This window comes from Schistocerca nitens, chromosome 3, assembly GCF_023898315.1.
Source record: "Schistocerca nitens isolate TAMUIC-IGC-003100 chromosome 3, iqSchNite1.1, whole genome shotgun sequence".
Classification (NCBI taxonomy): Eukaryota; Metazoa; Arthropoda; class Insecta; order Orthoptera; family Acrididae; genus Schistocerca; species Schistocerca nitens.
In genome coordinates, this window is record NC_064616.1 from 431964122 (window position 1) to 431983289 (window position 19168).

General features: G+C 43.5%; 1 protein-coding gene across 1 annotated transcript in view; it reads left to right on the forward strand.

Annotated features, from left to right (window-relative positions):
- The first annotated feature begins 6546 nt into the window (after positions 1 to 6546).
- Positions 6547 to 19168, forward strand: part of LOC126249267 (toll-like receptor 7) — an 85177-nt gene continuing 72555 nt past the window's right edge. Inside the window, exon 1 of the mRNA XM_049950921.1 lies at positions 6547 to 6598. Coding sequence (XP_049806878.1) covers positions 6547 to 6598 — 52 coding nt within the window. The remainder of the gene's footprint in view (positions 6599 to 19168) is intronic.

Genomic DNA, 19168 nt, shown 5'->3' on the forward strand with positions numbered 1-19168 from the left:
CAGACATGTCAGAAAGAACAGACACCACACATGCATATAAAAATAACAAACTCTGATCCAAAGGCATTTCTGTGATGTCTAAGGCATGTAGAGAATTCCCAGCAGTTGTCCAGTCCAGGCTCCTTACAAAGAAAGAGAGCTGAATTAAATTAAAATCACGTTTCCAATCGCGAATTCTTATTACGTAGGTAATCACATAGTCAATGATAGTAGTCACAGGCCCATAAATAATTTAATTGAAAGGTCGATGACATTAATCAGTCAATTTAATGAATGAAATTCAGTGTTCCCCGGCCAACTACAACCACCGATGCTGCACCTATGTAGAGGACCATCGAATGGTTGGGACGGAGCATTTGTCATGTTAACCAATCAGTTAATTCAGAAAATTAGCCAGATGGTAAGAATTTGTTCCATTTCAAAGCTGTTACTTACAAATTCAAGCGGGAGTCACGCCGAGGGGTAAGAACATCAGTTCTACCTGTATTCGGAGACCTGACACCACCACAGGGTCACCAACCTATGTATCAGGGGGCCAAACTGCCTCCATTGCCGATGCTCGATCGTGTTGAAAGATGCAATCGCCATCCCCGAATTGCTCTTCAACTGTGGGAAGCAAGATGGTCCTTAAAACACCAATGTAGGCCTATGCTGTGATAGTGCTACGCAAAACAACAAGGGATGCAAGGCCCCTCCATGAAAAACACGACCACACCATAACACCACCGCCAGCGAATTCTACTGTTGGCACTACACACGCTGGGAGATGAGATTCACCAGGCATTCGCCATACTCACACCCTACCATCGGATCGCCACTTTGTGTACCGTTATTCGTCACTCCACACAACGTTTTTCCACTCTTCAGTCGTCCAATGGTTACTCTCCTTACACCAAGTGAGGCGTCGTTTGGCATTTACCGGCGTGATGTGTGGCTTATGAGCAGCCGCTCGACCATGAAAACCAAGTTTTCTCACCTCCCACCTACCTGTCATAGTACTTGCAGTGGATCCTGATGCATTTTGGAATTCCTGTGTGATAGTCAGGATAGATGTCTGCTTATTACACATTACGACCCTCTTCAACAGTCGGTGGTCTCTGTCAGTCAACAGACGAGGTCGGCCTGTACGCTTTTGTGCTATACGTGTCCCTTCGCGTTTCCACTTCACTATAACATCGGAAACACTCGAACAAGGAATGTTTAGGAGTGTGGAAATAACGCGTACGGACGTATGACACAAATGACACCCAATCACCTGACCATGTTCGAAGTCTGTGAGTTTCACGGAGGGTCCCATTCTGCTCTCTCACGATGTCTAATGACTACTGAGGTCGCTGATATGGAGTACCTGGCAGTAGGTGGCAGTACAATGCACCTAATACGAAAAACGTATGTTTTTGTGGGTGTCCGGATACTTTTGATTACATAGTGTAACTCAGATTTCCGTGTACATGTGATCCATTATACCAATGTTTGGTTGGTGACACTGATATTATTTGCGCGTAGTATTCCCCTTTAGCTGTCTGACAAACTTGCTGTTTTTTGTCCTACTCATTCCGAATCCACTTCCTGTAAATCGGTTTCAAATGGTTCAAATGGTTCAAATGGCTCTGAGCACTGTGGGACTTAACATCTGAGGTCATCAGTCCCCTAGAACTTAGAACTACTTAAACCTAATTAACCTAAGGACATCACACACATCCATGCCCGAGGCAGGATTCGAACCTGCGACCGTAGCAGTCGCGCGGTTCCGGACTGAAGGGCCTAGAACCGCTTGGCCACCGCGTCCGGCCTGTAAATCTGGAATAGATACTCATTGGAATGTGAATATATGCTCCTTTAAAAAGAAAATGGCTCTGAGCACTATGGGACTCAACTGCTGAGGTCATTAGTCCCCTAGAACTTAGAACTAGTTAAACCTAACTAACCTAAGGACATCACAAACATCCATGCCCGAGGCAGGATTCGAACCTGCGACCGTAGCGGTCTTGCGGTTCCAGACTGCAGCGCCTTTAACCGCACGGCCACTTCGGCCGGCTATGCTCCTTTACCTGAAGTCACTGTTTCCTTATCAAGAGAGAACATGAAGGATATCTGACAGTCCGATCATACGTTACAACTTTATTATTGTTTACAGCAGCGCTGCTTCAGCATGCTCCACAAGCCTGCACAAAAATAATCCACCTTCTTCGGGTGCGAAAGGAAGATACTGGATTCACTGTCAGAGGAGTCACTAGGCATTCGCCATGCCCACACCGTACCATCGGATCGCCACTTTGTGTACCGTTATTCGTCACTCCACACAACGTTTTTCCACTCTTCAATCGTCCAACGTTTACTCTCCTTACACCAAGAGAGGCGTCGTTTTTCCACTATCCGGAGATCAGAATGTAGGGTATCCGTTTTTTCCCTAACTTGGTGCAGTCATATTCCGAGATGGTTTACATCCAGTGGACACGGCCGACCATGCATCCCCAGTCCGAACATATGGTCCGTCTCGAACGACACCATTATCCACGGGACTATAAACCCTAATTATACTGCCCTCGTCTTTCGAACTATAGACTAGGCATCAAAGCAATGAGTCTTGATGCCTAGCAAGGATGTTACTTTGGTGTTGGGGCTGTAAGTCGTATTCGTAGATTCATGTCAGCCTTTGACAATCAGAACGTCAATACGGCAGCTTCCGTTCATGCTGCAGCAAAGGCGAATACGGCATCCGTTTGTGAATTAGTTTTAAATGGGGACTATCACATAGATAATTTGGCACGAAAGGTGAATCGAAGTCTGGCTTTTATTGGTAGAACACTTGGAAGATGCAACAAATCCAGTGAAGAGACTGCTTACACCACGCTCATCCATCCTCTGCTAGAACACTGCTTTGCGGTATCGGGTACTTACAAGATATAAGTGACGGAGGACTGCCAAAGAGTTCATATAAGGGCTGCTTGTTTTATATTATCGCAAAATGGGGGTGAAAGTGTCACGGATATGCTACGTGAGAGGAGGGAGCTATCATTAAAACAAAGGCGTTTTTCGTTGTTGCGAGATATTTTCACGAAATTTCAACCTTCAAACCGAGTGAGGTGATACTGTGGTTGGCACACTAGAATCGCATTCGGGAGGACGAAGGTTCAAAGCCGCGTCCAGCCATACAGATTTAAGTTTTCCGTGATTTCCCTAAATCGTTCCAGGAAAAGGCCGGGATGGTCCCTCTGAAAGGACACGGCGATTTCCTTCCCCATCGTTGACACAATACGAGCTTGTGCTCCGTCTTTAATGACCTCGATGTCGACGGGACATTAAACCTAATCTTCCTTTCAACCTCCAACGTTCTCCTCCTAATGCGAAAAGATTTTGTTGACATCAACCTACAAAGGGAGAAATGATCATTCTAATAAAATAAGTGGTATCGGAGTTCGCACGGAAAGATTTAACTATCTCATATCCCTTCGCTTTGTTCCATAGTGGAACGGCAGGAAAACAGAGTAAAACCGATTCGATGAACCCTCTGCCAGGTATTAAACGTGAGTTGCATAACAGTGATGTAGATGTAGATGTAAATATAGATGTACTGACGTTTGGTTCGATGTTGGACGCCTTCTCCCACGATAAATCACCCGAGAGCTGCGGTAATGAACTATTAATATTACGCGCCATCGGCCTCAACTTTAGCACAATGAGAAGCGTTCCTCTAGCTATAACTGCGGCGGAAACAAATTTATCGTAAAAACAGAAGCGTTGGCGACCTATAATAGTGAGTTAGGTAATGGCAGACAGCTCTGCAGGGAGTCCCCGGTTAATAGCTGCAGCCAGCCGGCAGCGCACGCCCCGCGCCAGACTCCTGCGGAAATTAAGTTTTTCCTCCGTGCTGCCGTCGCTGCTGCCGCCGCCGCCGCAGCCGCTGCCGTTGCTCTTCCAGACTGACATCTCTGTTTATTTCGTTCTTATTATCTTCCTCCTTTTGCACGCGCCAACCAAGTTACGCGGAAATCCACCGCGACACTGCCGTGCTCATTTGTGAGGGACTGTATAGCATCGAGCTCGCAAATGATTCGAACGTCGAGGCTATTCATTGCGAGTCCAACTGGGTCACACCGTGTACGTCGCTACCTCGTGGTGCAATTGTTAAGTATCGAGAATGAATTGTTCGTTCTGCGACACAGTGGCCGCAGTAAACGTAAAAGCTTCCTAACAGATGCAGAATATGTGCCTGACAGATTCAGAATATGCGGCTGACAAAGACTCGAGCTCAGAAAGGTACACAGGAAAGCTGCAGTAAAATTTGAAGCAATCAGAGGGGTATGATAAATCTACATCCACATTTACTTCTCTGTTCCACCAGATGTCTAGCTGAGTGGATATACGAGTCACGACAATAAAGGCTGCAGATGCCAGTTTCTCTAACTTTAGTGCCGCTGTCATTATGCGATATGTTTGTTTCTCCTTGAAACATGGGCTATTGGAAGTTTGTAAGCACTGGCAGATTCTATTTTTATAAAGTTCCGAAAAGCATTCGACACGGTACTCCACTGCAGACTGTTAACGAAGGTACGTGCATACGGAATAGGCTCCCAAATACGTGATTGATTAGAAGACTTCTTACCTAACAAAACCCAGTATGTTGTTCTCGACGGCGAGTGTCCGTAGGAGACCGGGAGGTGTGATAGGACCGTTGCTATTTTCTGTATACATAAATGATCTGGCAGACAGGGTGGACAGTAATCTGCGGCTGTTCGCTGATGCTGCTGTGGTGTACAGGAAGGTGTCGAAGATAACTGACTGTAGGTTGATACAAGATGACCTAGACAAAATTTCTAGGTGGTGTGATGACTGACAGCTGGCTCTTAATGTAGAAAAATATAAGTTAATGCCGATTAGTAGCAAAAACAAACGCGTAATGTTCGGATACAGCATTAGTAGTGTCCTGCTTGACGCTACCACCTCGTTCAAATATCAGGGCGTAACGTTGCAACGTGGTGTGAAGTCCCATAGTGCTCAGTGCCATTTGAACCATTTGAAGGCGAATGGTCGATTTCGGTTTGTTGGGAGAATCTTAGGAAAGTGTGTTTCATGTCTAAAGGAGACCGCATATAGGACGTTAGTGCGACCTATTCTTGAGTATTGCTTGAGAGTTTGGGATCTGCACCAGGTCTGATTGAAACAAGACATCGAAGCAATTCAGAGGTGAGCTTCTGGATAAGATACGAGAAATTAGGGCTCATACGGAGGAATACACATAGTCGCTTTTCCCTTGGTCTATTTGCGAGGGAACAGGAAACGAAACGACTAGTTGTGGTGAAAGGTACCCTCCGCCACACACCGTACGGTGGCTTGCAGAGTATGTATTTAGATGTAGATGTAAACGTAGATTTTAATAGATTGTGTATAATGCCTATGTAACTGCTTCTCGTAGTCGACGTGTCTGTTATTCATTCCGTAGTAGTACGCAGTAATGCCTCGCAAGCAATTTGTGCTAATATATGTTTTGTTAAAACCAAGAAACTGTTAAAACTGATTATCAAATTTCATATTACGTCTATTCTCATTTTGTATATTTGTCACGTTACCATTTTATGGAGCGAAGTAAGATTCAAAACTGAGAGTTAAGCGTCCTGTCGCCGGTGAGCTCATTCGAGAGAGAGGTCAAGGATGGTAGTATGCGTTGAAACCGAACTGTGGAAGCCACAAAATACCGAAATTATGATAACCGTACTGAGATTTGAATCGTGTCCCGTCCTAGTCAAACAACCTCGTCAGCAAGGAACATAGCAACTTCGGTGAGATGCGTAACACAGAAACAAACTGTGCTATCAAAGAGCACTGAGATTATTAACAATATTTCACTTTTAAAGAGAATGATTCTTGACTCTGAAAACGCTTCAGGTCATTTTTGGACACCAGGTGTTTTACGTTACGGATGATTTTTGTATCAATATATCCGTGTCTTTCGGGGTACCATTTAATACATGTATCATCTGTGCAAGAGCACTAACACTAATACAGTAAATATGTAATGTAAAATTCAACGGTTACTCTCGCGAAGCATTTTCGAAAGTATAGTTTTAAGAAGATGCGAATAAATGATTTTGAAACTGAATGACTGTATTAATATTTGTGTTACCTATCAAAGACCGACATGAAAAATAAGCTTTTCACAGATATATTTAATTAAAGTTAAATTTAGCCTAGTCAGCCATATAGCCAATTAGTTTTTGTTGAATATCAGCATTTTAGATGAATCATTACGCATCGTATTTATTTTCCTCAATTAGTTATGTCTCTCAGATGCGCGAATCCACTTTGCATGTATACATGTTTCTGTTATTCACTTATTATCTACAGAATGAACCAGCAAGCCATCGATAAAGTTCCAAATGTGATGATACGGACGAAAAGAAAAAAAATAATTTTTATTTAACACAAGCTCGCTTATAAATTAAGAGAATTCGGTGAAGAACCACATGTTGTGTTTGTAGATTTCAAGAGGACCTATGATCGCAAATACACCACAACAGCCTGTTCCATTGTCTCAAAGCGTTCGGGATGCCGCAGAAGATCATCGACCCGATAAAGATCCGTCTGAGTGAGACACGAGGTAAGGTAAAGCTGGAAAACAGACTAATACACGACTACAAAATTGTGATAGGTCTCAGGCCACGAGATGGCCTGTCTCGTACCCCGTTCAGTTTTGTCCTTGAGAAAATCATACGTGACACTTTCAAAAATAACGTTGAAGGGATCCAAGTCGAAGGGATATCTAGTATACGCAGATGATATCTGCTTAATCGGCAACTCTGAAGACGGATTGAAAGAAATGTGTAGGGCACTGGAGATGGCCACCAGCAAATGTAGGCTACTCATGAACAAAGCCAAGACGGATCACCATGTTACGGGTAGGAGACCATCGGAAAGACAAAAGAAGAGGTGGAGGGAAGATCCCCATGAAGACTGAACGGATGGCGGATGGCAGCATTGGATAGAAGAAACTGGAGAAAGAGACTCTTAGCACGGTGCGGTCTGTTGGGCCTCTTCACATAGAAGTAAACATTAAATATGGGATGTAAATTGCATACCAAAAGGATTGTAAGCACTTGTTCACATTTGCTACTGTGAAACAAATCTCGTCTATATAAACATCTTTGCTTTCCACATTTTGAGGTATGGTAGTATGGATCAAAACAAGAAACAAAATCCAGTAAACATGGACTCTAAAGTGCATAGTTAAGAACTATGAGTACTTGTTCATCTTCGCTGCCGTGAAACATCACTTTTATAGAACAAGTGCTCATAGCCCTTAAGGTATGCATTTTTGAGCCCAAGTTTACTGGATTTTGTTTCTTGTTTTGATCTATACTACCAAAGAGCTTTCAATACAAAATACCTGTTCACAGTACCGAAGACGAACAAATGGCCATAGCTCTTTAGGTACTCATTTTAAAACGCATGGTTACTAGGCATTTTTCTCGTTTTGGTCTGTACTACCACCTCTGTCGGTGGAGTTCTGTTACACCCACTGGACGCACACAAAACGGCACATTTAGAATTCACGCTGAAACCGGAGACGGGACCCGAAGTCCAGTCTGACATATGAAGCAGCAGCGCTTCTCAAACAAGTAACAGTACACCTTGTGTGAAGTTCGAACGATATACTTTAACGACAGGTGCAAATACCAACCAACCAACCAACTTTACGGATTGACAGGGTATGCGTTTTTATTTCCGTGATTCGAACATCGAGTCAAATTTTCAAAGAACGTAGCAGTGTGAGCCCACTTATCAGTATGACGCTGCATTCTTTCTGGGCTGAATGGATACACTGATTCGGTAGGGAAAGGTTTCATAAGGCCCTTGTATCCTCTCCTGAGGCAAGCTGGCACACAACTGTTGTAAATGGTCCTTGATATCCCGGATACTGTCACTGGCTGGGATTTGATATCAGAGCTGGTTGCACACTTGCTCAAATCGGTGAAAAATCTGAAACTTTTGTTGACCATAAGGCTACGTCAACATCACGCAAACAGTTCACAGAGACACATCTGTGGACGGGCACTGTTCTGTTGAAAAATGTCACCACAATACTGTGGTAACACATGAGCACTCTGGATGTCCCTGACGTGTAGTTGTGCCGTCATAGCTCCCTCAGTCATTATCAGCCCTCATCATGATGCTGAAGGTAACACAGCTGTGACTTTTCCGATCTCTCACAGAACGGGATCGCTCCTCATCTCGTCGCCATACTAACCAACTATAGTCATCCGCCGTATTGCAGAAACCTGACTTGTCTCTGAACACAGTCCATGCTTCCCCGTCACGGCACCGCTCCAAACGCAGTCGTTTGTATTGTGGTGTTAAAGGTAAGCTACACATGGGACGGTAAATCCCTCGTCTGCCTACTACTATTCTCCTGTCATTTGTAGAGGATAATAGAGACTGTTGCAGGGAATCGATAGCTTGTTCTTGGATGACAGGCACAGATGTGAGGTGGCTACGATACGCTTGATGCACAATACGGCGGTCCTCTCTTGCGGTGGTCAGGCGTGGTGGACGGGAATCTTGCAGACGAGTATACTTTCCCTTACGTTCCCACGACGCCCAGGATAAGGCCACTGTTACATCCGACTGCTCCACAAATGTGAGTGCTTCCCGAGCCGACTAGGCGATCAAATGAAGATCGACAATGAAGCCCCTTTCAAATTCTGTCAGGTGCTGATATAGTGTCTCAAACGAGCACGTGTCATCTCCGTGTTCTTAACTGTAATCATTCAGCATCTGACGCTGCTCGCACTTTTAGATACTCTACCAGGCCTGGTAGCAATACTAAGCAGGAACATCTTTAATGCAGTAATGTCGAGCAAAAGTAAGAAAGTGTGCCTGTCGACGGAAAGAAGAGCGTTCAATAGAAAGTTTAGGATCGTTACGAAAAAGGTAACGTTTTGTTCACATTCTGCATGCTATGATACTTTGTGAATCCACTGTGAGAACTATTCTTGAAAATTCGGAATGAATCCGAAAAGCTGCTCAACCTTCACATAACGTATTTGAGAATAGAGTGATCAAATCTCGCCCAGAGGCGGTGGACAGAATGGAAGAAGTGCTAAGCAATTGGATTGAGCATACCTCTCTCGGGAGCTGCTATTCAAGCTTAAGCCGAGACTGTGAATGCAGATTTAACGAAAGAAGCTGACGATCCATCACCTTTCTTGCCAGCTCCCATTGGTTTGATCGCTTCCAGCAACGTTTTCGCTTTCACAACATTAAAATGACAGTAGAGGCAGCTGCAACAGACTGGAGCCGAGGAATTTAAAAGAGAGTTTTAAAGAAATATTGGCAGAAGAAGGCTACACTGCGAAACAGGTTTTCGTCCTTGATGAAACGGTTTTATTTTCGAAACAAATTCCTAGCTGCACATTGATTTCTACTGGAGGTTCAAATGGTTCAAGTGGTTCAAATGGCTCTAAGCACTATGGGACTTAACAGCAGAGGTCATCAGTCCCCTAGACTTAGAACTACTTAAATCTAACTAACCTCAGGACATCACACACATCCATGCCCGAGGCAGGATTCGAACCTGCGACCGTTGCAGGCGCGTCTTTCCGGACTGAAGCGCCTAGAACCGCTAGTTCACAGCGGCCGGCTTCTACTGGAAGAAAAACAGCACCAGTATTTAAATGGTTCAAATGGCTCTGAGCACTATGGGACTCAACATCTTAGGTCATAAGTCCCCTAGAACTTAGAACTACTTAAACCTAACTAACCTAAGGACATCACACACACCTATGCCCGAGGCAGGATTCGAACCTGCGACCGTAGCAGTCCCGCACCAGTATTTAAAGCTACCAACGATCAATGCACTCTTCTTTTCGGTGGAAACGCTTCAGGAATTTCAAATTAAAAACCCCTTATGATCCGCTACTCTCACACCCTAGGGCACTAAAGAGTTGTGACAAGGGCAGCCTGGGAATTCATTGGAGACTGAATAAGAAGGTTGGATGATTTATCCTACTTCCAGTGACTATTTTTTAATTAACTAAATAGAGAACCGAAGGCCTACGGTGAGAAAGAAAAAAAAATCTCTTTCAATATTCTTCTCCTCCTTGACAATGTTAGCCGGCCGAAGTGGCCGTGCGGTTAAAGGCGCTGCAGTCTGGAACCGCAAGACCGCTACGGTCGCAGGTTCGAATCCTGCCTCGGGCATGGATGTTTGTGATGTCCTTAGGTTAGTTAGGTTTAACTAGTTCTAAGTTCTAGGGGACTAATGACCTCAGCAGTTGAGTCCCATAGTGCTCAGAGCCATTTGAACCTTGACAATGTTCCCATCCGCCCACATTTTATTACTGATTCAAATGAAAACATTGAAGTTATGTTTCCGTCCACTTTTCATTATTGGTTCAAATGAAAACACTGAGGTTCTGTTTTCGCCACCTAACACTACATCTACCCTTCAATCCGTGGAACTTTATTTTTATATTCAAGGCATAGTATCCGCATAAAGTTTTCTCCAATCTCATAGAAGAATATGACTCAAGTGACGAACTTATCATCAAGATTTCTGGCGACAGTTTAATATTAAGGTGGCGATTGATGTTATTACGGACCCGTGGACTGGCATCACTGCAAAATTTATTAATGCTGTATGGAGGAAACTTTGCTCCGATACTGTGGCAGTGGTAGAAGAGAGGAACTGCGGACATAGCACGGGAGATTGGAAACACTGATCTCGATGAAGAGAATGTGTGTGACCTCCTAAACTCTCATTCTGAGGAACTGAGCGACGATGACTTGACTGTTTTCAGTGAAAATAATAATAAAGAAAAAAACAGAAGTCGGGGAAGTTCATCCTGTTAGAAATCTGACAAAGGAGAAAATGAACAAGTCTTTCTGAGTGATTGACGCTGCAGTAACAGTTTTTGAGGAACGTGATCATGATGAAGTAAGAACTGCAATAGCGAAGAGAGAAGTTGTAATTTCTGTTAAGTATTACAAATAGCTGTATAATCAACCGGCAAAGAAGATTACACAGCTGACAATTAAACATTTCTCTGCAAAACAATGCGAGACTTCAAATGAATGTCAAGCGCCTAGTGAGAACACTTCTGGTACAAAAGGATTTCAATGTAAGAAAATCAGTCACGGAAATTAAACTGACTACAGCACCATCAAATTCTTCCGATGTGGATGATCCAGATGCCATTTAGGATGCATATTTAATGAAAATGATGTTAGTGTACTATTGAGTGCTTCAGTGTTAAATTTTTAAGTGCATAAATTTTGCGTTAAAACGAGTTTCAAAAAGTTGATATTGATTATTTTTTGTAATAGCACTTAGAAACTCTGATACTTTAGACTCATTATGTGAGTAAACGAGAACCTAACACCATATTTTACGTAGGCCCACATAATGTCACCCGTTTTACGGGAATTCGGTATGCGCGACGATTCCGCGGAACGTAACTACCGCGTATAACGAGATTTATCAGTACATTATCACGTCCACTCCTAACCGTGATGCAACTTCGCGTTTTCCACATTAACAAATCAGTGCCGGCTTTGAAATAAATGACATGTGGCAGGAAAAATACGAGGCCCCAGATTGAATGCCGAACATTTGGCTGGGTGGGAATTTACCCACATAGCCACCTAAACGCACCAGGAATAAAGTATAACCTTTCAGATCTTAAAACTTCAGCTATAACTGGCTGGATTCCTTGATAATGACTAGCGGTTTCAGGATTAATTAAAGTTAGCACTCTCCGGGAAAGAGACAACCTAGATCTGCAACCATTTGATACAGCTTTTAATATTTACATTTTCTCCGATCTACGTCCAGCTTGTTTCAGATGCTATTCTTTTCAGTCGACTGGGGAAAACAATAAAGATTGATGTTTAACTTCAGATCGACGAAGAGAAACATAATAGGCACAAGTTCGAATAGTACATGGACGTGGAAGGAAATTGGCAGCGTTGTTTTCAAGGAAATCATCCTGTCACCACCGTTAATTGTCTTTCTAGGAAATTCCTTAACGCCAGTAAGAGTATTTGAATCGCTCCTCTTCAAAGTGCGGGTACAGTGATTTAACTAGTTCGCAAAACTTCTGCTTGCAAAACTTCGATCCCTACTTCAGTTACATTTTATTACCAATATTATTACTCTGTCACGACGTCGGCAAATGTTCAAAAAATTTTCAAATGTGTGTGAAATCTTATGGGACTTAACTGCTCAGGTCATCAGTCCCTAAGCTTACACACTACTTAACCTAAACTATCCTAAGGACAAACACACACACCCATGCCCGAAGGAGTACTCGAACCTCCGCCGGGACCAGCCGCACAGCCCATGACCGCAGCGCCTTAGATCGGCAAATGCAAGTGCTCGTTTGTAATTATTACATTATTTCGTGTAGTATAAACTCTTTTCAGATAAATGTTTCTGGGATGTGTGCCAGTTAGGTTAGGTGGTTAAATGGCGACTCTGATGAGAAATTTTAATACAATTTAATTTCATAATGATGTTCTTCGTATCGTGTGGCTCAGATGGCTCTTAGCACTATGGGACTTAACAGCTATGGTCATCAGTCCCCTAGAACTTAGAACTACTTAAACCTAACGAACCTAAGGACATCACACAACGCCCAGTCATTACGAGGCAGAGAAAATCCCTGACCCCGACGGGAATCGAACCCGGGAACCCGGGCGCGGGAAGCGAGAACGCTACCGCACGTATCGTATAATTTATACTCTATAAAAGAAAACTACATCTTTCTGGTGTGTATGACTTCGTGCACAGTAGTAAGAAGAGGTCGGCTACAGACTGGTGTGCCAACTGTCGTCTTAGAAAAGCTGGATGGAGCAGAAATGATTGGCGGACAAGTTAACACAACAAACATGATTTACTTAACTTGGATTTCTCCAAGTGTTCAATTACTCGGTACGAACAACGCGACAAGAAATAGAGTTCAGCTATCGCTGTACCAAGGAAGAAGCACAAACGGAAGTGTTGAAGAATAGTGGCTCCAAGTGCGAGTGGGGTTAAGGGGCCGTCGCCGGCCGTCCCATATCGCGGCGGCAGAGGGCGCTGGAGACGGTGGAGGTGTGGCTTAGCGGCCGTGCTTCATTGGTTCTGCCAGATACTGCGCGGCCGCTACCGTCGTCAGTCGGAAACTTGCAACTCCATTGCTATAACGCCCGTGGAGTGGTTCTGATGCGTGATACACTTGCATACTGCACATTTTGTGAAATGAAAACCTCACAGCAGCATGTAAGATCCTCTCTTTGGAACCAAAACCGGTTTCGTAGCTTCAAGCCGCAGATTCAAGAGGGTATCTAAATACAAATGGGAAATATCTGTTGAAAAACAGAATGTCCCCTCTATCACTAATAACAGCAATAACTAAATGATAAAAGACCCGAATGTGGGAATAGATAGAAGACCCAAAATTCATTGTTCGGATAATTGTACTCCGTCAAGTGAGCATACAATCGAACTGTAAATCGGCTAAATGGTGCCATCAACATCCTCCAAAAACTGAGCTGGAACCGACAACATAATCAGACTGGATGCAAAAGCGATGGGCTGTACCCTAAAAAACCGCACCCTCTGTGTTGATGCAACTTACCAAAATTCAAGAATGAGACCGCATCCCACTTTAAGAGCTCCAGAAATAACATGTTAGTATTGAAATTGCAGGAACGATCCAGAAGATGTCAACGTGGTGCATACGCGCTGGACAGGCCCACGCCGCGCCACCGCAGTTACGCCGTGGGCACACGGACGGTGCTTTCGAACGACAACGTTGAGCGTGTCGAGTTCAACATGTTGTTAAACGTTCAGAAACGATGCGACTTGTGAATACGGTAGGTGTGATGTTTGGTTTATAAGGCGCTCAACTGCGCGGTCATGAGCGCTCGTACAAATAGCCCCGTCCCAATTCTTTCCCAGTCCAAATTTTTTACACAGTCCAAAGTAGCCACTGTCACGAATGATGATGATGACGAGGTCAACAGAAACACCCAGTCTCCGGCCAGAGAAAATCCCCAACCCGGGAGGGATTCGAACCCGGGAGCCCGTAATGCAGAGGCAGCTACGCCAGCCACTAGACCACGAGCTGCGGACGCCGGGAAATGTGCCTGAAATGATACACGCGATCGCAGTGCGTTTCAACGGCAGTTGCCTGCGGTAACTGGCTCGCAAATCACCCTGTTTACGAAACTGGCAGGCATAAAACTCCTGCGTTAGCTCTATTAAAACTCACATTTCCTCCCTTATCCATATGCTAGTCAGGTTATTCTGACTGTAGTATACATAAATAAAAATTTCCATATGGATGAACATGGCATAAGACCAAAAAGAATGTACCATGGCCAGTCAAGAAGGACATCACCTTGTAAAAGTTCCATTACAAATAGTGCGATGCAAAGATAAAAAATATGTAATCATTCTCACATTTTAGTAAGACGCTAAAGTCATTCTTAGTTAATCACTATTCCTATTCAGTAGCAGAATCCTTGCAACAAGCGAAATACAAAACTTGAAACAAGAAAGTGCAAATATATTATTGCACCTAGTGCAAGCTGTCTTGTAGATAAAGGCAACCGCAGAAACTCACTGTTCAGAAACAGCACACTTACATTTACACAACACGAAATATTATGGAATATTCTTCTACTAAACTAATATGAAAGTATCAGAACATTTTAGAAAATGAAAAGGTTATTAAAAAAAGAAATTCGGATTTAGCGGGACGCCAACAAGCAACACATTATGAGTAAGATTGCTCATCTATGTCTCTACTAAGTGCGCTAAACTGACAAAAAAAACGATTATATCTATACTTTGCATCTTAACATGTCCTGAAAGCTTTAATCGTAGATATGTTATTAATTGACATTTAATTACAACTAATTGCAACAAGAATTATACGTTTTTTTATGAATCCTCAATATTCTGTTGCCTTGAAACGGCATACTTTCATAATACTAAGTTACAACAATTTAAGCACCAATATGTCGCTACTCGTCATTTTATTATAACAAATCCTACGATTAACGACGGGTTCTAGAGAGATTCACGCTTTGATGGCGCTTGGCAACGGCATATATATATATATATATATATATATATTGTATTTCAATTAAAGCCAAATATATATAAAATTCCGTTTCTAAGCGCCAACAAAGTGCAGAATTCAGTCGAAAGGCCACCTACATCAGATGATGCGAGCCCTCTTCAGTATCTTCAGTATAGACTCTCGAGATGAAATTTTAGATTTCAATTGAAGGCATATATATATATATATATATATATATATATATATATATATATATATATATATATATAGGGTGAGTCACCTAACATTACCGCTGGATATATTTCGTAAACCACATCAAATACTGACGAATCGATTCCACAGACCGAACGTGAGGAGAGGGGTTAGTGTAATTGGTTAATACAAACCATAAATAAATGCACGGTAGTATGTTTTTTAACAGAAACCTACGTTTTTTTAAAAATGGAACTCCGTTAGTTTTGTTAGCACACCTGAACATATAAACAAATACGTAATCAGTGCCGTTTGTTGCATTGTAAAATGTTAATTACATCCGGAGATATTGTAACCTAAAGTTGACGCTTGAGTACCACTCCTCCGCTGTTCGATCGTGTGTATCGGACAGCACCGAAGTACGTAGGGCTCCAAAGGGAACGGTGATGGACCTTAGGTACAGAGGAGACTGGAATAGCACATTACGTCCACATGCTAACACCTTTTTATTGGTCTTTTTCACTGACGCACATGTACATTACCATGAGGGGTGAGGTACACATACACACGTGGTTTCCGTTTTCAATTACGGAGTGGAATAGAGTGTGTCCCGACATGTCAGGCCAATAGATGTTCAATGTGGTGGCCATCATTTGCTGCACACAATTGCAATCTCTGGCGTAATGAATGCCGTACACGCCGCAGTACATCTGGTGTAATATCGCCGCAGGCCGCCACAATACGTTGTTCCATATCCTCTGGGGTTGTAGGCACATCACGGTACACATTCTCCTTTAACGTACCCAACAGAAAGAAGTCCAGAGGTGTAAGATCAGGAGAACGGGCTGGCCAATTTATGCGTCCTCCACGTCCTATGAAACGCCCGTCGAACATCCTGTCAAGGGTCAGCCTGGTGTTAATTGCGGAATGTGCAGGTGCACCATCATGCTGACACCACATACGTCGACGCGTTTCCAGTGGGACATTTTCGAGCAACGTTTGCAGATCATTCTGTAGAAACGCGATGTATGTTGCAGCTGTTTGGGCCCCTGCAATGAAGTGAGGACCAATGAGGTGGTCGCCAATGATTCCGCACCATACGTTTACAGTTCACGGTCGCTGTCGCTCTACCTGTCTGAGTCAGCGAGGATTGTCCACGGACCAGTAATGCATGTTCCGTAGATTCACTGCCCCGTGGTTTGTGAAACCCGCTTCATCGGTAAACAGGTAGAACTGCAACGCATTCTCTGTTAATGCCCATTGACAGAATTGCACTCGATGATTAAAGTCATCACCATGTAATTGCTGATGTAGCGACACATGAAACGTGTGAAAGCGGTGACGATGCAATATGCGCATGACACTACTTTGACTGAGTCCACCGGCTCTCGCAATGTCCCGTGTACTCATGTGTGGGTTCATGGCAACAGAAGCTAACACACCAACTGCACCCGCTTCTCCTGTGACGGGCCTGTTACGGACCCGTTTGCGTGCTACGACCATACCTCTTGCATACAGTTGGCGGAAGATGTTTTGCAATGTGCTGCACGTTGGATGCTCTCTGTCCGGGTACGGTTCTGCATACACCCTGCAGGATTCAGCTACACTTCGTCGACACTCGCCATAGATGAGTAGGCCTATCATCTCCGCCTTTTCAGAGTTCGAATACACCATGGTCACAGTTCCTACAACACTACACTATCACAGACGTCTGGTAACACGGTGTACTACAGTTGGTCTGCGTGCGGAGACGAATGCAGAATAACAATAGCAGCAAGCGCTACATGCGGACACTGCGACAGCTAGACCAAACCACAACAGTGCACTACAGCCACACTCGTAAACACGGTCGTCATCGTCAACATGTCCCTGCAGATGCTGCTCGCCGACCGTGGCCCGTGTTTGTTACAACACGCAACTGAACGTCGGAGGTTTCAAGCGTCAACTTTAGGTTACAATATCTCCGGATGTAATTAACATTTTACAATGCAACAAACGGCACTGATTACGTATTTGTGTAAATGTTCAGATGTGCTAACAGAACTAACGTGGTTCATTTAAAAAAGCGTAGGATTGTGTTAAAAAACATACTTCCGTGCATTTTTGTATGGTTTGTATTAAACAATTGCACTAGCCCCTCTCCTCACGATTGGTCTATGGAATCGGTTCGTCAGTATTTGATGTGGTTTACGAAATATGTCCAGCGGTAACGTTAGGTGACTCACCCTATATATATATATATATAGGGTGAGTCACCTAACGTTAACGCTGGATATATATATATATATATATATATATATATATATATATATATATATATATATATATATATATATAGTGGTCCATTGATAGTGACCAAGCTAAATATCTCACGCAATAAGAATCAAACGAAAAAACTACAAAGAGCGAAACTCGTCTAGCTTGAAGGAGGAAACCAGATGGCGCTATGGTTGGCCCGCTAGATGGCACTTCCATAGGTCCAACTGATATCAGCTGCGTTTGTTTTAATAGGAACCCCATTTTTTATTACATATTCGTGTAGTACGTAAAGAAATAAGAATGTTTTAGTTGGACCACTTTTTTCGGTTTGTGATAGATGGCGCTTTATAGTCACAAACCTAAAAGTACGTGGTATTACGTAACATTCCGCCGGTGCGGACGGTATTTGCTTCGTGATACATTACCCGTGTTAAAATGGACCGTTTACCAATTGAGGAAAGGTCGATATCGTGCTAATGTACGGCTATTGTGATCAAAATACCCAGTGGGCGTGTGCTACGTATGCTGCTCGGTATCGTGGACGACATCATCCAAGTGTCCGGACCGTTCGCCGGATAGTTACGTTATTTAAGGGAAAAAGAAGTATTTAGCCACATGTGAAACGTCAGCCACAACCTGCAACAAATGATGATGCCCAAGTACGTGTTTTAGCTGCTGTCGCGGCTAATCCTCACATCAGTAACAGACAAATTGCGCGAGAATCGAGATCTGAAAAACGTCGGTGTTGAGAATGCTACAACACCATCGATTGCACCCGTACCATATTTCTATGCACCAGGAACTGCATAGCGACGACTTTGAACGTCGTGTACAGTTCTGCCTCTGGGCACAAGAGAAATTACAGGACGATGACAGATATTTTGCACGCGTTCTATTTAGCGACGAAGCGTCATTCACCAACAGCGGTAACGTAAAACGGCATAATATGCATTATTGGCCAGCGGAAACTCCACGATGGCTGCGATAAGTGGAACATCAACGACCTTGGCGGGTTAATGTGTGGTGCGGCATTATGCGAGGAAGGATAACGGGCCCCCATTTTATCGATGGCAGTCTAAATGGTGCAATGTATGCTGATATCCTACCGATGTTACGACAAGATGTTTCACTGCATGACAGAATGGCGATGTACTTCCAATATGATGGATGTCCGACACATACCTCGCGTGCTGTTGAAGCGGTATTGAATAGCATATTTCATGACAGGTGGATTGGTCGTCGAAGTACCATACCACGGCCCGCACGTTCACCGTATCTGACGTCCCCGGATTTATTTCTTGTGGGTAAAGTTGAAGGATATTTGCTATCGTGATCCACCGACAGCATCTGACAACATACGTCAGCGCATTGTCAATGCAAGTGCGAAAATTACGGAAGGCGAACTACTCGCTGTTGAGAGGAATGTCGTTACACGTATTGCCAAATGCATTGTGGTTGACGGACATAAGTTTGAGCATTTATTGCATTAATGTGGTATTTACAGGTAATCACGCTGTAACAGCATGCGTTCTCAGAAATGATAAGTTCACAAAGGTACATTTATCACACTGGAACAACCGAAATAAAATGTTCAAACGTACATACGTTCTGTATTTTAATTTAAAAAACCTACCTGTTACCAACTATTC